At 43.3% G+C, this 20,479-nt stretch overlaps 1 protein-coding gene across 7 annotated transcripts in view; it reads right to left on the reverse strand.

Annotated features, from left to right (window-relative positions):
* Window positions 1-20,479, reverse strand: part of LIMK2 (LIM domain kinase 2) — a 55,228-nt gene that overhangs the window by 26,968 nt on the left and 7,781 nt on the right. For 6 of the 7 annotated variants that reach the window (XR_013223704.1, XR_013223706.1, XM_077294263.1 and 3 more), the window contains exons 2-3: window positions 2,761-2,824; window positions 961-1,057 (exon numbers count right to left, since the gene is read on the reverse strand). Coding sequence is in view for 4 of the 7 variants with exons in the window: in XM_077294235.1 (XP_077150350.1) it covers window positions 961-1,057; window positions 2,761-2,824 (161 nt within the window). In the remaining 3 variants the exon portion in view is untranslated. The other variant, XM_077294276.1, reaches the window with a different exon arrangement.

Consider the following 20,479-nt stretch of genomic DNA (forward strand, 5'->3'; position numbering starts at 1 on the left):
TAAGCGCAGGGCCGCGCTTAGTAACCCGATGTTTACCCTGGTTACCAAAAAAAAAAAAACAGTACATACTCACCATCTGATGTCCGTCAGGTCCCTTGCCGTCTGCTTCCTGCTCTGACTGAGTGCCGCCGTACAGTGAGAGCAGAGCGCAGCGGTGACGTCACCGCTGTGCTGTACTTTCACTTTCAGGCGCTCAGTCAGTGTGGGAAGCAGACGGCAAGGGACCTGACGGACATCAGATGGTGAGTATGTACTGTTTGTTTTTTTTGGTAACCAGGGTAAACATCGGGTTACTAAGCGCGGCCCTGCGCTTAGTAACCCGATGTTTACCCTGGTTACCAGTGAAGACATCGCTGGATCGGTGTCACACACACCGATTCAGCGATGTCAGCGGGACCTCAACGACCAAAAAAAGGTCCAGGCCATTCCGACACGACCAGCGATCTCGCAGCAGGGGCCTGATCGCTGGTACGTGTCACACATAGCGAGATCGCTACTGAGGTCGCTGTTGCGTCACAAAACTTGTGACTCAGCAGCGATCTCGCTAGCGATCTCGCTATGTGAGACGGGGCCTTTAGGGTTGTGGTTTGGTCCTCACACCTGAGCCTGCATAGCTGTTTGACCTGTATCGTATATATATATTGTTTTGTTATTTATTTTTTTGCCTGATTATTTAAATAAAACAACTCTATTTTAAATATATTTCTGGACTACAACTCCATTGTTCTTTGTAGGATCGATCATCTTTGATCGCAGTGTTTCGGTTGGTCAATGTGCCAGGAGCGGTCTGTGACAGCTATACTGATTATTAGTACGAGTGCCGTGTTGCTTCTTTTTCATTTAATGTCAGAAAGGGGTTAAGGACCAAATCAAAGCCATGACCCTGTTTACTGAAAAATGAAGTTGCCACAAGATGCATGTGGTGCTGAATTAACAGCGGTTTGGGCTAGCAGGGATTACCATGGCTGGTCCGGTCAGGCTCAGTTTGCAGCTCACACACTGCTCGGGCTGTGACGTCCAGGCCACTACAGGGGAGAGTACAGCTGGGTCAGGCTTCCTGTAATATTCAAGAAAAACATGCAATGAATAAAGACTCCCTAAGAGACTGCCAACCATTGTTCCATCGCACCATCTAAGATCTGCAGGCGCGAAATTATTTGGCATGAATTATACACCCTCGAGTGTCCATTGTGGAAAGTATTTTTTTTTTTACATTCTGCACATGTAATGAACAAAAAAGAAAAATGTAAGTAGACTGCAAGACGTGAGGTCAGTTTTATACTAAAATTGATCTAGACCAATGCAATATTAATGCACATTTACAGAGTGCGGAAACACTGGTGAATGTGAGCACTTTTAGCACAATTCCTCTGTAACCTTCTCTATTTCTTGGCAGTGTGGTTAGATTGTGTAATACAGCGGTGTTGACAGACAAGACAGAACAAATGTAGAACGCACCTGCACCTCCCTGGCCATACAGTCAGGAACATTTGTGATGAAATCCTTTTGTGATTTCACAGGATTTCCTTTCACTTATTCTTTGGCACATTAAAGGATAACCACAGAACACCGAGCATTATAATCTTTTTTTAAATGCTCAGAACATAAAAAAAATTCCTCACTTAAGCAGTCTGTAGTCCTGATCCTGCTTGCAGGCTCTCTGCAGATGATCAGATTCCTATTGACTACCAATACAGTGAGAGGAGTGATGAGAAGGGAGGAGGGGGATGCAGCTGCAGTTTGTCCGCAAGTATGAGAGGGGAAGGGAGCAGTTGTGATAGCAGAAGGGACTATAGTTGGTATGATATCGGCTTCATAACCATCATATTATAAACACTACAGATTATGCTAGTAAGTTTCTTACATCATACAAGTATACACACACAACAGTTATCAGTATTATATGATTACCATATCCTGTACTACAGTGGGGGAAATAAGTTATTTGATCCCTTGCTGATTTTGTAAGTTTGCCCACTGACAAAGACATGAACGGTCTATAATTTTAAGGGTAGGTTAATTTCAACCTTAAGAGATAGAATATCAAAAATAAAATCCAGAAAATCACATTGTATAAATTATATATATTTGTCTTTTGCAGAGAGAAATAAGTATTTGATCCCTCTGGAAACAAGACTTAATACTTGGTGGTAAAACCCTTGTTGGCAAGCACAGCAGTCAGAAATTTTTTGTAGTTGATGATGAGGTTTGCGCACATGTCAGGAGGAATTTTGGAGGAATTCATATGTCTGCAGTCACACAGAGTGACTGCAGACTTATTTTGGATTGGACAACCCCTTTAATTTAAATAATTTTCTGTATATTTATTCACTTATTTACTGCTTGGTATTTGCTCATTGTTTTTATCCTAGGTTTTGTCTGTTAATGGCCACAGTGTGAATGTGCACCTACACTTATGCCAACAGGCCAATTTCTTTGGTTGTTCTTTAGTTTCTTATACTCTGTACATATAGGGGAGTGTCTCTCTGTTTTTGGCCTGTGTCTACATAGCTTTCCATAGGCAGGTGAAAAACAGTCAGGCATGGGTCCTGCCCTGCCCCCGACTTTTGGATCATAAAGACATTAAATACGTATAGTCCTGATGGGTACACCTGCTTTCATGCTTTTTTGATCCAAATAGTGTCAACTAAGCACCCTATGTTAGTTACATGTACTATTACTATTTACTCACTGCAGGGTATTTGCTCATTGTTGTTAACCTATTTTTGTTTTCATTTTTTTGTACAGCAAAACACTTACTGGGATACACTTTCCTCCATTTGGGCATCCTGGGGGTTTCCACTGTTATCTCCAAGTGTTCTCTCTGCAAGTGAAAGCACAAATCGATTTAGGTGTCTCAACATTGCAGGAATCTGTAGATAAACAAGTTCTTCTTGTGCGGCATACAGGGAAATAAAGGGAGAAATACCTCTTGTATTGATGTTCCATATCTGAATACAACCCCTGGCAAAAATTCTGGAATCACTGGCCTTGGAGGATGTTCATTCAGTTGTTTAATTTTGTACATTTTTTTTCACAGATCCATGGGCTTGCAATGCCAAGTTTGATCGGTGACTCACATCAAAGTCTGAAATATCTCCAAAAATACCAGACATGTGAACAGCCCCATAGACTATAAATGGGTACGATTTCTGTCTGTGAAAAATTATCATGTGAATGAGCCCTTATAGAAGATTGGTATATAAAGGGCTATTGCTTTATACAGACACTTGTGATCTACAACCCCTGGCAAAAATTATGGAATCATCGGCCTTGGTGGATGTTCATTCAGTTGTTTAATTTTGTAGAAAAAAAAAGCAGATCACAGACATGGCACAAAACTAAAGTCATTTCAAATGGCAACTTTCTGGCTTTAAGAAACACTAAAAGAAATCAAGAACAAAAAATGTTGCAGTCAGTAATGGTTATTTTTTTAACCAAGCATAGGGAAAGATTATAGAATCACTCAATTCTGAGGAAAAAAATAATGGAATCATGAAAAACAAACAAAAAACACACCAAAACATCACTAGTATTTTGTTGCACCACCTCTGGCTTTTCTAACAGCTTGCAGTCTCTGAGGCATGGACTTAATGAGTGTCAAACAGTACTCTTCATCAGTCTGGCTCCAACTTTCTCTGATTGCTGTTGCCAGATCAGCTTTGCAGGTTGGAGCCTTGTCAAGGACCATTTTCTTTAACTTCCACCAAAGATTTTCAATTGGATTGAGATCCGGACTATTTGCAGGCCATGACATTGACCTTATGTGTCTTTTTACAAGGAATGTTTTCACTATTTTCGCTCTATGGCAGGATGCATTATCATCTTGAAAAATGATTTCATCATCCCCAAACATCCTTTCAATTGATAAGAAAAGTGTCCTTAGCCTATTGTAACCTTGTTTTCTTCTGTTCAGGTGTTAATGATGGCTTTCATTTAGTTTTTCTGTATGTAAATCCCATTTCCTTTAGGCGGTTTCTTACAGTTCGGTCACAGACGTTGACTCCAGTTTCCACCCATTCGTTCCTCATTTGTTTTGTGGTGCATTTCCTGTTTTAGAGACATGCTTTAAGTTTCCAATCTTGACGCTTTGATGTCTTCCTTGGTCTACCAGTATGTTTGCCTTTAACAACCTTTGCATGTTGTTTGTATTTGGTCCAGATTTTAGACACAGCTGACTGAACAACCAACATCTTTTGCAACATTGCGTGATGATTTACCCTCTTTTAAGAGTTTGATAATCCTCTCCTTTGTTTCAATTGACATCTCTTGTGTTGGAGCCATGATTCATGTCAATCCACTTGCTGCAACAGCCTTCCAAGGTGTGATCACTCCTTTTCAGATGCAGACTAAGGGTATGTGTCCACGTTCAGGAAACGCTGCGTTTTTGACGCAGCGCTGAGCCGCAGCGTCAAAAATGCAGCGTCCAGATGTTACAGCATAGTGGAGGGGATTTTATCAAATCCCGTCTCCACTGTGCATTAAAAAACGCATGCGTTTTTCCCGCAAAAACGCACATGCGTTGCGTTTTTTAAGAACGCAGCATGTTGCTACAATGAGCAAAACACGCAGGAACACCGCAGGTGACCTGCCAGTGACCTCAGGTGCATTTTTGGTCAGGATTTTACCTGCATAAAATCCTGACCAAAGCCTGAAGCAAACCTGAACGTGGACACATACCCTAACAAGCAGATCGAATTTGATGCAGGTGTTAGTTTTGGGAATTAAAATTTACAGGATGATTCCATAATGTTTTCCTCAGAATTGAGCGATTCCATAATTTTTCCCCTATGCTTGGTTAAAAAAAGTAACCATTACTGACTACCACATTTTTTGTTCTTGATTTCTTTTAGTGTTTCTTAGAGCCAGAAAGTTGCCATTTGAAATGACTTTAGTTTTGTGCCATGTCTGTGATCTGCTTTTTTTCTACAAAATTAAACAACTGAATGAACATCCACCAAGGCCGATGATTCCATAATTTTTGCCAGGGGTTGTAGATCACATGTGTCTGTATAAAGCAATAGCCCTTTATATACCAATCTTCTATAAGGGCTCATTCACATGTTAATTTTTCACAGACAGAAATCGTACCCATTTATAGTCTATGGGGCTGTTCACATGTCTGGTATTTTTGGAGATATTTCTGACTTTGATCTGAGTCACCGATCAAACTTGGCATTGCAAGCCCATGGATCTGTGAAAAAAAATGGGACCGCACTCAAGCGCCATCTGTGTGCAATCCGTGTACGGTCCGATGTTCATGTTTGATAGGAGATGCTTGAGAATACTTCCCATTAAAAAAAAAAAAAAGTTGATAAAACCAACAGTAAAGACTGACTGACCAAACTGTTGGAAATCTGATAAAAATTGGTCTGTTTTCTAGGGTACGTGAAAAATCACTGACATCCGAATGAGGCCTAAAGCTGTAAGGATAGGAGGATTTCATTATTGATAACTTTAGGTTGTGAGGATCCAATTGTATGCACATTTTATTTGCTGCTGAAGGAGATAACTGACAAGGTTTCATGACTAAAGGTACCTTCACACTAAACGACGCTGCAGCGATATCGACAACGATGCCGATCGCTGGAGAGCTGTCACACAGACAGCTCTCCAGCGACCAACGAACCCGAAGTCCCCGGGTAACCAGGGTAAACATCGGGTTGCTAAGCACAGGGCCGCGCTTAGTAACCCGATGTTTACCCTGGTTACCAGTGTAAATGTAAAAAAACAAACACTACATACTTACATTCGCGTCCCCTGGCGTCCGCTTCCCTGCACTGTGTAAGCGCCGGCAGTAGCAGGGCACAGCGGTGACGTCACCGCTGTGCTTTGCTTTCCGGCCGGCACTGACACATTCAGTGCAGGAAGCTCTGAGCAGCAGCACGGACGCTGGGGGACGTGACAGACATCAGAGGGTGAGTATGTAGTGTTTTTTTTTTTACTTTTACAATGGTAACCAGGGTAAATATCGGGTTACTAAGCGCGGCCCTGCGCTTAGTAACCCGATATTTACCCTGGTTACCATTGTAAAACATCGCTGGCATCATTGCTTTTGCTGTCAAACACGACGATACACGCCGATCTGACAACCAAATAAAGTTCTGAACTTTTAGCAACGACCAGCGATATCACAGCAGGATCCAGATCGCTGCTGCGTGTCAAACACAACGATATCGCTATCCAGGACGCTGCAACGTCACGGATCGCTGTCGTTATCGCTGCAAAGTCGTTTAGTGTGAAGGTACCTTAATGTTAAAAAGGTTCTGGTCAGATAGACAGCTTTTTTACATGAATTTTTGAAGCAGGTTCTCCATTATTTAATGTTTGTTTTAAAGAAAGAAAAAAAAAAAGCTTAACCCCTTAACCTTCGGAGCTTTTTCGTTTTTTCATTTTCATTTTTCGCTCCCCTTCTTTTCAGAGCCATAGCTTTTTTATTTTTCCGTCAATATGGCCATGTGAGGGCTTATTTTTTGTGGGGCGAGTTGTACTTTTGAACGACATCATTGGTTTTACCATTTCGTGTAACAGAAAACGGGAAAAAAATTCCAAGTGCGATGAAATTGCAAAACAAAGTGCAATGATCATGTGACGGCGGCGCTTGTTAATGCTGCTGTCAGACTTTGACAGTGGCATTTAACTAGTTAATGGGCGCGGGCGGATCGCGATTCCGCTCGTGCCTATTGCGCGCACATGTCAGCTGTTGAAAACAGCTGACATGTCGCGGCTTTGAGGTGGGCTCACCGCCGGAGCCCACCTCAAAGCGGGGGAGTCTGCCAGCTGACGTACTATCCCGTCAGCTGGCAGAAGGGGGTTAAAATACGTTTTGATTATGCATAGTATAGATTTCAATTGCAAAACAATGCTTTAGCACATATTATGTTATTTCAACATTTGGGGGAAAATGGCAACTGAATCTGACAGAAAAATCCTGATTTGAAAAACAACAACCCAGAATGAGGCTGTTTGCACACGTTGCAGATTTGGTGCATTTTGCAGTGCAGATTTTCTAGAAAAACCTGAAGCAATCCTTATGCCAGCAAAGTGTATGAGAAACCTGAATTTTCAAGCACACCTTACTTATTTGTGACTTGCAGATTGTAACTCTCTTATGGTATGTGCACACGTTGCAGATTTTTGTGCGGATTTCTTACTTTTTTTTTACCCCTGCAGATTTCTATTATGGAATGGGTGCAGAAACGCAACAGATCTGCAAAAAGAATTTACATGGTCCTTTTCTGAATCTGCTGCGTTTTCTGTCAAGATTTTTCTGCACCATTAGCACAGCATTTTTTTTTTTTGCCATTGATTTACATTGTGCTGTAAATCACTTGCAGATCTGCAGCGTTTGGAAAAAAGCGATGCAAATCTGCAGGAAATCTGCAACGTGTGCACATAGCCTTAAAGGGAACCTGTCACCCCCAAAATCGAGGGTGTGCTAAGCCCACCGGCATCAGGGGCTTATCTACAGCATTCTGGAATGCTCTACATAAGCCCCCGATGTATCCTGAAAGGTAAGAAAAAGAGGGCTTAGCTCACCCTCGATTTTGTGGGTGACAGGTTCCCTTTAATCTGTTGGCCCTCACTGAAACCTGGATTCAGGAGTCTGACAATGTCTCCCTTGCTGATATTTCTCATGGTGGCTTACATTTTTCCCATTCCCCTCAGACCTGTGAACACACTTGGGAGTGGAGTCGGCATACTCTTGTCCCCACAATGCACTTTCCAGGTCATCCCCCCTGTTCCATCACTCTCATTCCCTTCTTTTGAGGTTCACACCATCAGGCTCTTCCATCCTCTCTACCGCAAAGAAGCGGTCATATACCATCTCCCAAGCTCACCCACCCAGTTCCTTGACCATTTTTCTGCCTAGCTGTCACAATTCATGTGCTCCGAATTACCAACCCTTAAGGTACCTTCACACTAAGGCTACTTTCACACTAGCGTCGGGAAAGACCCGTCGCTGTGCGTCGGGCCGACGTTCCCGACGCTAGCGTGGTCTCCGTCGCACAACGGGGGCAGCGGATGCACTTTTCCCACGCATCCGCTGCCCCATTGTGAGGTGCGGGGAAGTGCGGGGAGGTGGGGGCGGAGTTCCGGCCGCGCATGCGCGGTCGGAAAAAGCGGACCGTCGGGAGCAAAAAACGTTACATGTAACTTTTTTTCTCCCGACGGTCCGCTACCACACGCCCAAGCGTCGCAAAACGGACGCAACGTTTGGCAATGCGTCGCAAATGCGTCGCTAATGTTAGTCTATGACGAAAAAACGTATCCAGCAAGAACTTTTGCTGGATGCGTATTTTCGGCAAACCGACGCATTTGCGACGTATTGCAGTTAACGCCAGTGTGAAAGTAGCCTAAGCGACGCTGCAGCGATACAGACAACGATGCCGATCGCTGCAGCGTCGCTGTTTCGTCGTTGTGTGGTCGCTGGAGCGCTGTCACACAGACGGCTCTCCAGCGACCAACGATGCCGAAGTCCCCTGGTAACCAGGGTAAACATCGGGTTACTAAGTGCAGGGCCGCGCTTAGTAACCCGATGTTTACCCTGGTTACCATTGTAAAAGTTAAAAAAAAAAAAAAACACACACTCACATTCCGGTGCCCGGCGTCCACTTCCCTGCACTCCTCCTGCATCCTGTGTCAGCGCCGAACATCTCCGGCATCTCCCACAGAGCAGAGCGGTGACGTCACCGCTCTGCTTTACGGCCGGCACTTACACAGGATGCAGGAGGAGTGCAGGGAAGCGGACGCCGGGCACCGGAATGGGAGTATGTGTTTTTTCTTTTTTACATTTACACTGGTTACCAGGGTAAATATCGGGTTACTAAGTGCGGCCCTGCGCTTAGTAACCCGATGTTTACCCTGGTTACCAGTGAAGACATCGCTGGATCGGTGTCACACACACCGATTCAGCGATGTCAGCGGGAGATCCAGCGACGAAATAAAGTTCTGGACTTTCAGCAACGACCAGCGATCTCACAGCGGGATCCTGATCGCTGCTGCGTGTCAAACACAACGATATCGCTATCCAGGACGCTGCAACGTCACGGATCGCTATCGTTATCATTGTAAAGTCGCTTAGTGTGAAGGTACCTTTAGGCTGCTGTCACAGTAGCAGTATTTGGTCAGTATTTTACATCAGTATTTATAAGCCAAAACCAGGAGTGGAATAATTAGAGGAAAAGTATAATAGAAACATATGCACCATTTCTGTATTTATCACCCACTCCTGGTTTTGGCTTACAAATACTGATGTAAAATACTGACCCAATACTGATAGTGTGACGGCAGCCTCATCCTGGGAGACTTCCCCATAAACAGCCCCACCTCCACCCCAGCTTCCATCTCTAACCACTTCTCTTGGCCTCACAGCTTTCATCCTCTGAGACACACAGACGGTAACACCTCTGATTTGGTCTTTGTGCGGCTCTGTTCATCCTACTTAGATAACTCGATAAATCCTGGCCCAGGACAGCACACTCTTAACATTCACACATTCAGAAATCTAAAAGCCATTATTAACCCTCATACACTTTCATACTCCCTACACTCATCACTGTCCCCAATCTCTTTTTCCTGTCCTGATCTGGCCGTAAATCACTACAATGACACTCTCAGAAGCACCCTGGACCAAGTAGCTCCGTCATCCTCAGAACCTCCAAACACCGCGTAAAACAACCCTGGCTCACACCGCAAACTCGATTTCTCCAGCGATGCTCTAGGAGTGCCGAACGCCTATGGGGGAAAACTTGCACACCAGAAAACTTTATCCATTATAAATTTATGCTAAGAACCTATAACACTGCCCTTCACCTCGCCAAACAGACCTACTTCACCACCCTTATCTTCTCACTATCCAACAACCGAAAAAACTGACACATTTCACTCGCTCCTCAGTCCAAAAGCACAGGCCCCTATCACAGACAATTGTGCTGATCATCTGGCCTCCCACTTTACAGAGAAAATAGAAAATATCCATCAGGAAATCCGCTCCCAGCCACCAAGTGATGTGTCTCCCATCCCTCCCTGCATCTCCTCTGGCTCACTCTTCACATTTGACCCAGTCACAGAAGAAGTCGTCTCCAGGCTCCTAACTTCTTTTTGTCCTACTACATGCATTACTGACCCCATTCTTTCACACCTCCAGTCTCTCTCTCCAGTCGTCACTACTCACCTAACTAAAATCTTCAATCTCTCCCTCTCTTCTGGTATTTTCCCCTTTTCCTTCAAACACTATCATTACGCCATTATTTAAAAAAACCCTCTCTCGACTGATCCTGCAAAAATAAATACAGATCAGTCTCCAATCTCCCCTTCATCTCTAAACTGTTGGAACGCTTGGTCTACTCCCGCCTTATTCGTTACCTTTCCACCCATTCTCTCCTAGATCCATCACAGTCCGGCTTCTGTCCCCTACATTCTACAGAAACTGCATTCATCAAAGTGACCAACGACCTTCTGACAGCAAAACGTAATGGTAACTACTCTCTGCAGCTTTCGACACTGTTGACCACCACCTCCTACTCTCTATGCTCCAATCAATAGGCATAAAGGACACTGCCCTGTCCTGGTTCTCTTCCTATCTTGTTAAACCACTCCTTCAGTGTATCGTTCGCTGGTTCCACATCTTCTCCTCTTCCTCTCACTATTAGGCCGGGATCACACATGAGCGAGATACGTCCGAGTCGGAGCGGAGCGTTCGGCCGCATAGCAATATATGGAGCCGCACGCTCTGCTTCGGAGTGCAGGCGGCAGGGCCGGAGATTACAAAGCGAGACTCGGACGTATCTCGCTCATGTGTGATCCCGGCCTTAGGGTTCCTCAGGGCTCAGTCCTTGGCCCCCTTCTCTTCTCTCTCTAGACGGCCCCATTTGGACAGACCATCAGCAAATTTGGCTTTCAGTACCATATTTACGATGATGACACACAACTATACACGTCATCCCCTGACCTTACGCCGCTGTGCTACAGAACACTAGTGACTGTCCGCAGTTTTTTAATGTTCGCTCTCTATCTGAAACTCAACCTTTCCAAAACGGAACAACTTCTGCTCCCGCCATCTACTCACATCCCTCTCAAAGGGTGGCACCACAATAATGCCTAGGGAGAAGGTGCACTGTCTAGGTGTTATGTTTGACAACAATATTTCCTTCACCTCCTATATACAATCTCTTTCTCGCTCTTGTCGCTTGCACCTGAAGTACATCTCTAGAATTCACCCCTTTCTCACCATGGAAACAACAAAACTCCTCAATGTTGCCCTGATCCACTCCCGCCTTGACTACTGTAATTCTCTATTAATTAGCCTCCCCCTCACTCGACTTACCTCCATCCAGTCCACACGTTCAGGATTTTTCACGTTTTTTTCAGCGGTTTTCCACTGCAAAAACGCTTACATTAAGCATCACATCATTTTTAATGCATTCCGCAATTTTTGTGCCCATGCTGAGTAAAAAAAAAAGAGCAAAAAACGTGAGAAAAACGAGAAAAAAATGCAAGCGGATTTCCTGCGCAGGGAGTCCGGTTTTGCTCAGGAAAATTCTGCAGACATTCCTGAACGTGTGCACATAGCCTTAGGCAGCAGCCAGGGTCATCAATCTGGCTGATCGTTACTCGGACGCCTCCGCTCTGTGCCGGTCATTGCACTGGCTGCCCATACATTATAGGATCCAATTCAAACGGCTTGTTCTCACCCACAAAGCTCTCCACAGTGCGGCACCCCTCCTACATATCTTCCCTCATTTCTGTTTATCAGCCTACCCGCTCGTTATGCTCCGCAAGCGACTATCGATTAACATCCGCACTAATCGGTTCCTCCCACTCCAGGGTCCAAGACTTCTCCCGAGCTGCAGCTATTCTTTGGAATGCTCTACCCCAAGAAATTAGGACTAACCACAACTTACACAGTTTTATGCGCTCCCTAAAAACACATCTGTTTAGGGAGGCCTATCACGTTACCTAATCAAAGTCCTTTTAATATGTAGCCCATTCATTATTTATCTGATCATAATCCTCACCGCACCCAAAAGCACCACAAATACTGACTGGCGACCAGCTCATGCAGCCTTTATCTATCCCCAATCCCTCAAGATGGCTGGACCATCACTGTAAATACACAGCTGTCCTTTGTGTCTCCCCCACCTCATTGTACATTGTAAGCTCTCATGAGCAGGGTTGTCATTATCTTTGCTTTAAAGGGAACCTGTCACCCCGTTTTTTCCGTATGAGATAAAAATACCGTTAAATAGGGCCTGAGCTGTGCATTACAATAGTGTATTTTGTGGACCCTGATTCCCCACCTATGCTGCCGAAATACGTTACCAAAGTCGCTGTTTTCGCCTGTCAATCAGGCTGGTCTGGTCAAATGGGCGTGGTGACATCGCTGTTCCTTCCCCCAGATCTTGCTTAGTTTTCCGTTGGTGGCGTAGTAGTTTGCGCATGCCCAAGGCCCGAATCCACTTCATAGGTGTGGAAAAAGAGCGCGATCTGCGCTATTCCCCTGGTGATCGGTGGGGGCGGCCATCTTCCTGTGGCCGCGCGTGCGCAGATGGAGCGCTCTGCTGCCCGGGGCTTCAGGAAAATGGCCGTGGGATTCCGCGCGTGCGCAGATGGAGATCGCGGCGGCCATTTTCCTGAAGCAGAGTTCGCATCTCGGCTTCAGGAAAATGGCCGCCGCGATCTACATCTGCGCACGAGCGGCATCCCGCGGCCATTTTCCTGAAGCCCCGGGCAGCAGAGCGCTCCATCTGCGCACGCGCGGCCAAAGGAAGATGGCCGCCCCCACCGATCACCAGGGGAATAGCGCAGATCGCGCTCTTTTTCCACACCTATGAAGTGGATTCGGGCCTTGGGCATGCGCACACCACTACGCCACCAACGGAAAACTAAGCAAGATCTGGGGGAAGGAACAGCGATGTCACCACGCCCATTTGACCAGACCAGTCTGATTGACAGGCGAAAACGGCGACTTTGGTAACGTATTTCGGCAGCATAGGTGGGGAATCAGGGTCCACAAAATACACTATTGTAATGCACAGCTCAGGCCCTATTTAACGGTATTTTTATCTCATACGGAAAAACAGGGGTGACAGGTTCCCTTTAATTATTGTATTATCTTTAACGTTGTTACTTATGACTGTTTTATATGAACTGCTGAATTGTAAAGAACTGCGAAATAGGTTAGCGCTATATAAAAATTATTATTATTATTATTGGTGCAGAAAATAATCTGCAGCATGTCAATTCTCTGTCCATTTTTGCCCTGCATTTTTCACCACTGACTTCAGATCGGGAAAAACCATGCATTTTTGCAGCTGCGTTTTTCCTGCCAAGAGATGCAAAAAATGGTGCAGAAATTTAATTCAACGTGTGCATATACCCTAAAAATGTTGTCACTTCTCTTTCATACACCATTGTTGCTATTACATGTCCCAGCATCTCCAGGAGGAATGGGGTTTGGCTCTGTTCACACTCATCCAATGACATTGTTTTTATAACACGGTTCTGGCAGGGTCTTCAGCTATTTGAGGGGAAATGTAGCATTACAAAAAATTCCGAATTGCCCTGAGGCCAAAAATTACCCTTTTACTTTTATGTTCTATATGTAAACTTTTATTATTTACTATTAAAATAGCAACATTTCCTTTAGCTTATAAAACTTTTTTTTTCTGTCTACAGGATATCACAGGTATGTTGACATAAGAGCTGACCACACTTTGATTACAAGCTATTGTCAGGGCTAAACCGGCACGAATAACCGCTAGCCGGTATCATCAGGGGTGTGCTGACAATTGAATTACATGTTACAGGGAAAGGAACTATTCGTTTTTTATATATTTTTTGCAGGTGGAAGGTAACAGTCAATTTTAATATTAAATACTGAATGTTTTATTACAACAAGGAGGAAAATAGGGATAAAAGGGCAATAGGGATTTTTCGTTTCTAAAAAAAAAAAAACGCACAAAAAAATTGTTTTTTAAAGAACAACAAACCCCCTCGGGAAAAAATTAGCCGGCAGCGTTAATGGCAGGTAGGTGAAGGCACCATCACTGGCTATTATCATATACAAGTACTCTGTGTATACAAAAGTAGATATAAACTGGTGGGAGTAGAAAAGGTTTTCAATGTGATTTACCCCATAGCGGCTACCCCCTACCGTACTCAATCTATGTAAATTAGGGTGCTTTTCCACAGGAACGTTCCCACTGAAAAATGTTTTCCAGTACGTGAGAATAACATTTGCTAAAGACGAATTCACAAAGTGAGATTTTTGGTAAGGAAAGTACAGACAGGTAATTGTCAGTGTATGCAAGCAATGAGGATGTACCCGAACCCTGCTTCCACTATCGCTTTATGTAAATTTAATAGAAAAAGCAAAGCTTTCATATACTGTCATAAGCTATGTGCAAGGCCAGAGTGTTGGCAGGAAAAAAATGAATTTTTTATGCATTTTTTTTTTCTAGTGCTTGTTTTCCTCATTCTTTTAAATAGGTGAAAACTGCCGAAAGAATTGAGATACTGTAGATTCAAAGTGAACCTGACCGCTGATACACACTGCCCAATCCATTGCAGCATGTATCCGACACCGGCCCAGGTATCGTTAATTCTGAAACGCGGCAACGTTTTAGAGAAAAACATACTCTAATAGCTGCTCTGGATTGACCCGTTTCTGCCTACGTGCGCGTATAGGCAGAGACCTGTCAGTCACCGGCAGCGGGTGGGGAGAAGACACCAGGGTCTTCCTGTCCAACTAGTCTACAGCGCTGTGTCAGCGGCTGTTAAAGTAAGTTTTTCTCTGAAATGCCACATATTGAGCAGCAGGTACAGCATCAGCTGACAGGTCCTTTAAACAAAAAAAAAAATGCGATGCGTGAACAAGCCCATACACTTAGAGCAGAAGGGACTTAAAGGGACGAACAAAACGTCAAACATCACAATCTCAAAGTTTCTATAGATCAATTATACTGGAGCATAACCGATTGCATTGCAATGTGTGATATCCACAGAAAGCCCACAAGAATCACGAGGGTTTTGTGGAAGAAAATGTGAATCTACACTCACTATTCCATTACATTGTTCCCGAATCCGGAGTAATCTGGCGTCCTTACAGGATGTTGCTTAGCTTTTCTGGGCTTCGTTACACTGGATGCTTTCCCCATTCTTCAGGGGTGAATCCAAGCTGGTTATTCGGCTGTAATCGGAGCTGAGCCAAGAAAGGGGAGTACCTCCGATAACAAAATAGGGAACCAGATATGTTTTCCCCGGTAAAGCAATTAGCAACCCTATTTCATAATTCTATGTCTTACATGTAGGGGCCCCATCGTAAGAGACAACAAACAAAACAAATGTAACACTTTAAAGCGGATTTGTCACTACATTTCACAATACAAATTGCATACATTCTTAATTAGATCTCAGACCTAATGAAGCTAGTGTATTTACTATGAAAACTGATGCCAGAATGGCTGCATAGCCCCAAATTAAGGCCCCCATACACATTATATTAACGATAATCTAAGCCACCGATATCGGCTGACAGTGTATGAGACCTCCCAGCAAGTTGGATTTCCAATGGCCAATCCTTTTATTCTGCAGATGAGCCAAGTGTGCCTGTGCATAGGGGTCTAAGGAGAGATAGTTTCCAGTCAAATTAGCTTCCGTTATATTATTATGTATGTGAGGGCTTTAGTTCAACCATAGCTGGACTCAGAGTGCTCATTTTAAGCATTCAGCCATTACTGTATACAGCTATCCAGACATGAATTTTCATAGTAAGTACACTAGTCTCATTATCATTATTATTTAATAATGTAATTTGTATTGAGATATAGGATTGTTATTTGCTTTACCTCCCTCTTATTACCCAACATGCTCCCTTTTCTCAGCTCAGATTATAATTAAATAGAGCTGGACTGTATATAAAAAAACACCAAACCTCATTTTAAGGTTTTCTTTTCTAAGGACTATATAGCCCTTCTTCAATAGATTTTCAAAGCAAGTACACTAAACATAACATATTCATGGGCTGAATTAATCCTCTTGAGGACAGGTAAACAACTGAGTAATGCAGGATTGATTCTTAGTATTCTTACCCATATGGATCCCTGTGTGACTACAGACTGACTGCCTGGGGCCTGTTGACTCCATACTCATTTACCCGAGCCTTTCATTAGCAATTCTGCTGTTTTCCATGCTACTACTTTTTACTGATGTGTTAAAAATATGTTTTTTTATGATGTTATAAATAAAAAGACTTTTGGACAGAAATTAGAAACACTGTGACTCCATTCCTCTTAGTATTTATTGCATATTCAGGAGTAGTTGTGTTGCTGAACATTTCTCTATGTGGCTACTAGGCCCCTATTCACATTGAGTACGATGTTTGTTGTTCTGATATATTTGTTTCTACTACTACAGGATACAGCAGACTCCCATGATAAAGTCGGGGGCAGCAAAGGTGCGAAATACTGATGAAAATTATTTTATAGTGTAGGGACTCGCAAGACAAAGAGGACCCTTGATGTGGGATGTGAGTTTGTGTATTTGGGGCAAAATATTGACCAAAACCACATATATGTTATGCATCTTTATATTGCACATTTTTACATTTTCATGTAGAATACCGCCAGGCCCCTTTAGTGTTGGCTGATAAATTGGGGCGCCTGTCCTTGTGGGGTGCACTTACATAGTGGTGGGTAGTCGGCCTGATCTAATAGTAAGGGCGTCATCGATAGGCTGTGAGTCAGACATTGTGCATCACATGTACCAGTGTGACTCGCGCCCTATACAAGCCTCATCTGTGCGCATTTATAACACTAGGTGACCACCCCCTCCATGAAGGGTAGGTTTTTCTGTGGTTGTATCATCATTGTATTTTGCACCTGAGCTGCCCCCTCATTTATCAGTGGGGTCAGCTGTACCCTGTACTGCATTGGTATTGTGACCTGGTAGGTAAATAAAGCTGCTCTTTGCTGTGATAATTTTTGAATTTTATGTCCTTTTCGGTAAGATACTTTTGATGATTCAAATAAATACAGGGATTGAAGATTATTATCCCAAAACTGCTTCAGGAATCTAAAAAAAACCTCCAAAAACTCTGCAAAGAAGGAGCTTTTTTTTAAGTGGCATCCACTAGAAAATGTGTAGTTTTTGACTGCTTAAAAAAATAAATAAATATGTGCATGTACATTGTATGCGTTGTCACTATATCCCTGTTGTGATGGTAATGTGTTGACCGCTGATAAGTGATCACTACAGGACAGGATGTTTCAGTCCAAAATTAGGTTTTGTGGCAAAGTGAAAATTGCAAGATTTTACTTAATAATAACAATAATAATTTAATTTATATAGTGCCAACATATTCCGCAGCACTTTACATTATAGAGGGGACTTGTACAGGCAATAGACATTACAGCATAACAATAAACACAGATCAAAACAGATACCAAGAGGAGTGAGGGCCCTGCTCGCAAGCTTACAATCCATGAGAAAACTTGACCTGTACACTAGGATCAAAGGCATTAGAAATTCCGAGTATCGGAGAGATTTAGGCTGTGTGCACACGTTGCTGATCTTTCGCGGTTTTTTTGTGGTTTTTCGAGCTAAAAACCGCAAAAAACAGCATACATTAAGCATCCCATCACTTAGAATTAAAGCCGCATGTTTTGTGCACATGATGCGGTTTTTTTCCGCGAAAAAAAAAAGCATCACGGTAAAAAACGCAGCATGTTCATTAATTTTGCGGTTTTTTTGCAGATTTCCCACTATAAAATGCATTGGGAAATGTCCGGAAAAAAACGCATCAAAAACGCACAAAAAAACGTGGCAAAAACGCGTCAAAACCGCGCAAAAAATGCATGCAGATTTCTTGCAGAAAATTTCAGGTTTTTCTCAGGAATTTTCTGCAAGAAATCCTGAACGTGTGCACATAGCCTTATTAAAGTCATCTGGTCGCTTTGGGATAATTTTTGGATACTCCTGAATATCTAACAACCTTGTCTACTAAGTCACTCATTTTTCCTTTCCTATTCATTTCCCAATACCTATACTTATCCTTATCTTTCAATAAAAATTATAACAAAAAAATTGCAAGATTGTAGGGGTTCTTTTATATTTATTAAGATACTAACACAGATGATTTATTAAAGACAACACTAAAAAAAATAAAAAATTAAGTAATTTTCTGATTGCTGTTTCCTTCTCAATATTTAGTACAGTTAAAATGTTTCACCCTAATGTAACAGTATTACTTTAGTTTTGTGCTGTATCTGCACAATTGTTTTTTTTTTTTTTTTCCTAATATGCTGAATGACTTTTCTGGAAAAAGAAGCCTAATTTTATGCATGGCCGATGTGGGGTTCAGAGGTCACTTATGTCCATGAGGACATTTAATGGAGTCCGGAGGTCAGAACAAGCTGTAAATATAAAGTAACCTCCACAAAGAGAAATGACTTTTTTTTGCCCACAAGAATGCATTGTAAAAGCTTCTCAATAAAAGAAAGGGGCCATAGTTCTCGCAAGGAAATATAGATACAATAATAAAACGGGAACACGCTCCCAAAATGGCATTTATACGATTTCCAGGGCTGCAGTAAATTACAGGAAAGTTTTGCAGGGACCAGATGTTACATATAAGCTGCCATTTCTGTTGATACCGCAGTACTGGCGGATGTTTTACAGTATTTTTTTTCCTGTGGTTTTGCTGCAGGCATTTCTATTGAGATGCAGCATTAGAGGGCAATGGCGCGCCCCAGAACGCAGTGGCATGCCCCAGAGCACTTTCACAAATTTGCAAATCATTTTAATTCTTTATTTCTAAAGGGCAGGCACAATGGATTACTACTAGTGACGATCGAAGGTGTTATCTGAGCATGCTCGTGTGCTAAGCGAGTGACTTTGACGTGCTCGAAACATATGTTCATATCCCCGAGTGTTTGTTAGGCAATCCCTAAATGTATATTTATGGATGGGGCATGAAATATTTTATTAGTGACCTATATTTTGTTGCAGAATGGCTACAGACTTATTCCCATCTTGATAAAAAGATATTGTCAGATAGAGCTTGTAAATATAAATAATTTTACAATTTGCTGATTATCAAAATTTGCAGCCGTTTTTTTTTTTTTTTAGATATTAACACTTGCTGCGATGGAGACAGACCACCGCTGAGGGACAGCAGAACACACAGTCTCCCTTCTAATGTGCTTGTAAGTACTTAAAGGGAACCCGTTACCAGAAAAAATGCTACTAACCTGCAGATATGTGGTTAGTCTGCAGATTAATAGCGTTATTTACCTGCCCGGCGCCCGCACTTAATCCAACGCTGAGAGGAGAACATGAACTTCATTCCGGTTTCAGTCATGGAGTAGGCGCCGATTCAGTCACCGCTCTGAGTATAGCGAACAGCAGCTGTAACTATGTCCCCTGCACTAACTGACAGCCGGCCCCAATACAGAGCCAGTGTCAGTCAGTGTCGTAGTTACAGCAGTGACTGAACCCGCATCAGTGTCACCCCGTGACTGAAACCGGAACGCTGCCAGGGGTACTAATTTCATTTTCTACCCGCAGTGTTCGGCTAAGTGCCAGCACTGGGCAGGTTAATAGCACTATTAACTTGCAGATTACCCCTATATCTGAAGGTTAATAGGGTTTTTTTCTGGTAACAGGTTCCCTTTAATAGCCAAGTACTCTGGAGTTAACAGCACGTTCCAGCGATCATGGCCAGCATCAGTGCAGTGCTTACAAAGCTACAGTAACTGGGGATTATCAGCGCAGAATGACTGTTCAAAACAAGCACAGGTGCTCGGTGCTTCATGATGAGGCCAATGATTTATATACACCTTCCCACCTGCTTGGTTTCCATCTATCTCCTCCCTTCTCTGGTTCTATGAAGCCAGAGCTGTCAAACAAAGAAGCAGCAGGTGGAGATTGAGGGAAAACCAGCAGGTGGGAAGGTGTCTATAAATGACTGACCACACCGTGATTCACACAGCAGCAGGACTTAAGGTACCTTCACACTAAACGATATCGCTAGCGATCCGTGACGTTGCAGCGTCCTGGATAGCGATATCGTTGTGTTTGACACGCAGCAGCGATCAGGATCCTGCTGTGATATCGCTGGTCGTTGCTGAAAGTTCAGAACTTTATATGGTCGTCAGACCGGCGTGTATCGTCGTGTTTGACAGCAAAAGCAACGATGCCAGCGATGTTTTACACTGGTAACCAGGGTAAATATCGGGTTACTAAGCGCAGGGCCGCGCTTAGTAACCTGATGTTTACCCTGGTTACCATTGTAAGAGTAAAAAAAACAAACAGTACATACTCACCTTCTGATGTCTGTCACACGTCCCTTGCCGTCTGCTTCCCGCACTGACTGTGAGCGCCGGCCGTAAAGTAAAAGCAGAGCACAGCGGTGACGTCACCGCTGTGCTGTACTTTATGGCCGGCAATCACAGTCAGTGCAGGAAGCAGACGGCAA

This window comes from Ranitomeya variabilis, chromosome 1, assembly GCF_051348905.1.
Source record: "Ranitomeya variabilis isolate aRanVar5 chromosome 1, aRanVar5.hap1, whole genome shotgun sequence".
Taxonomy (NCBI): Eukaryota; Metazoa; Chordata; class Amphibia; order Anura; family Dendrobatidae; genus Ranitomeya; species Ranitomeya variabilis.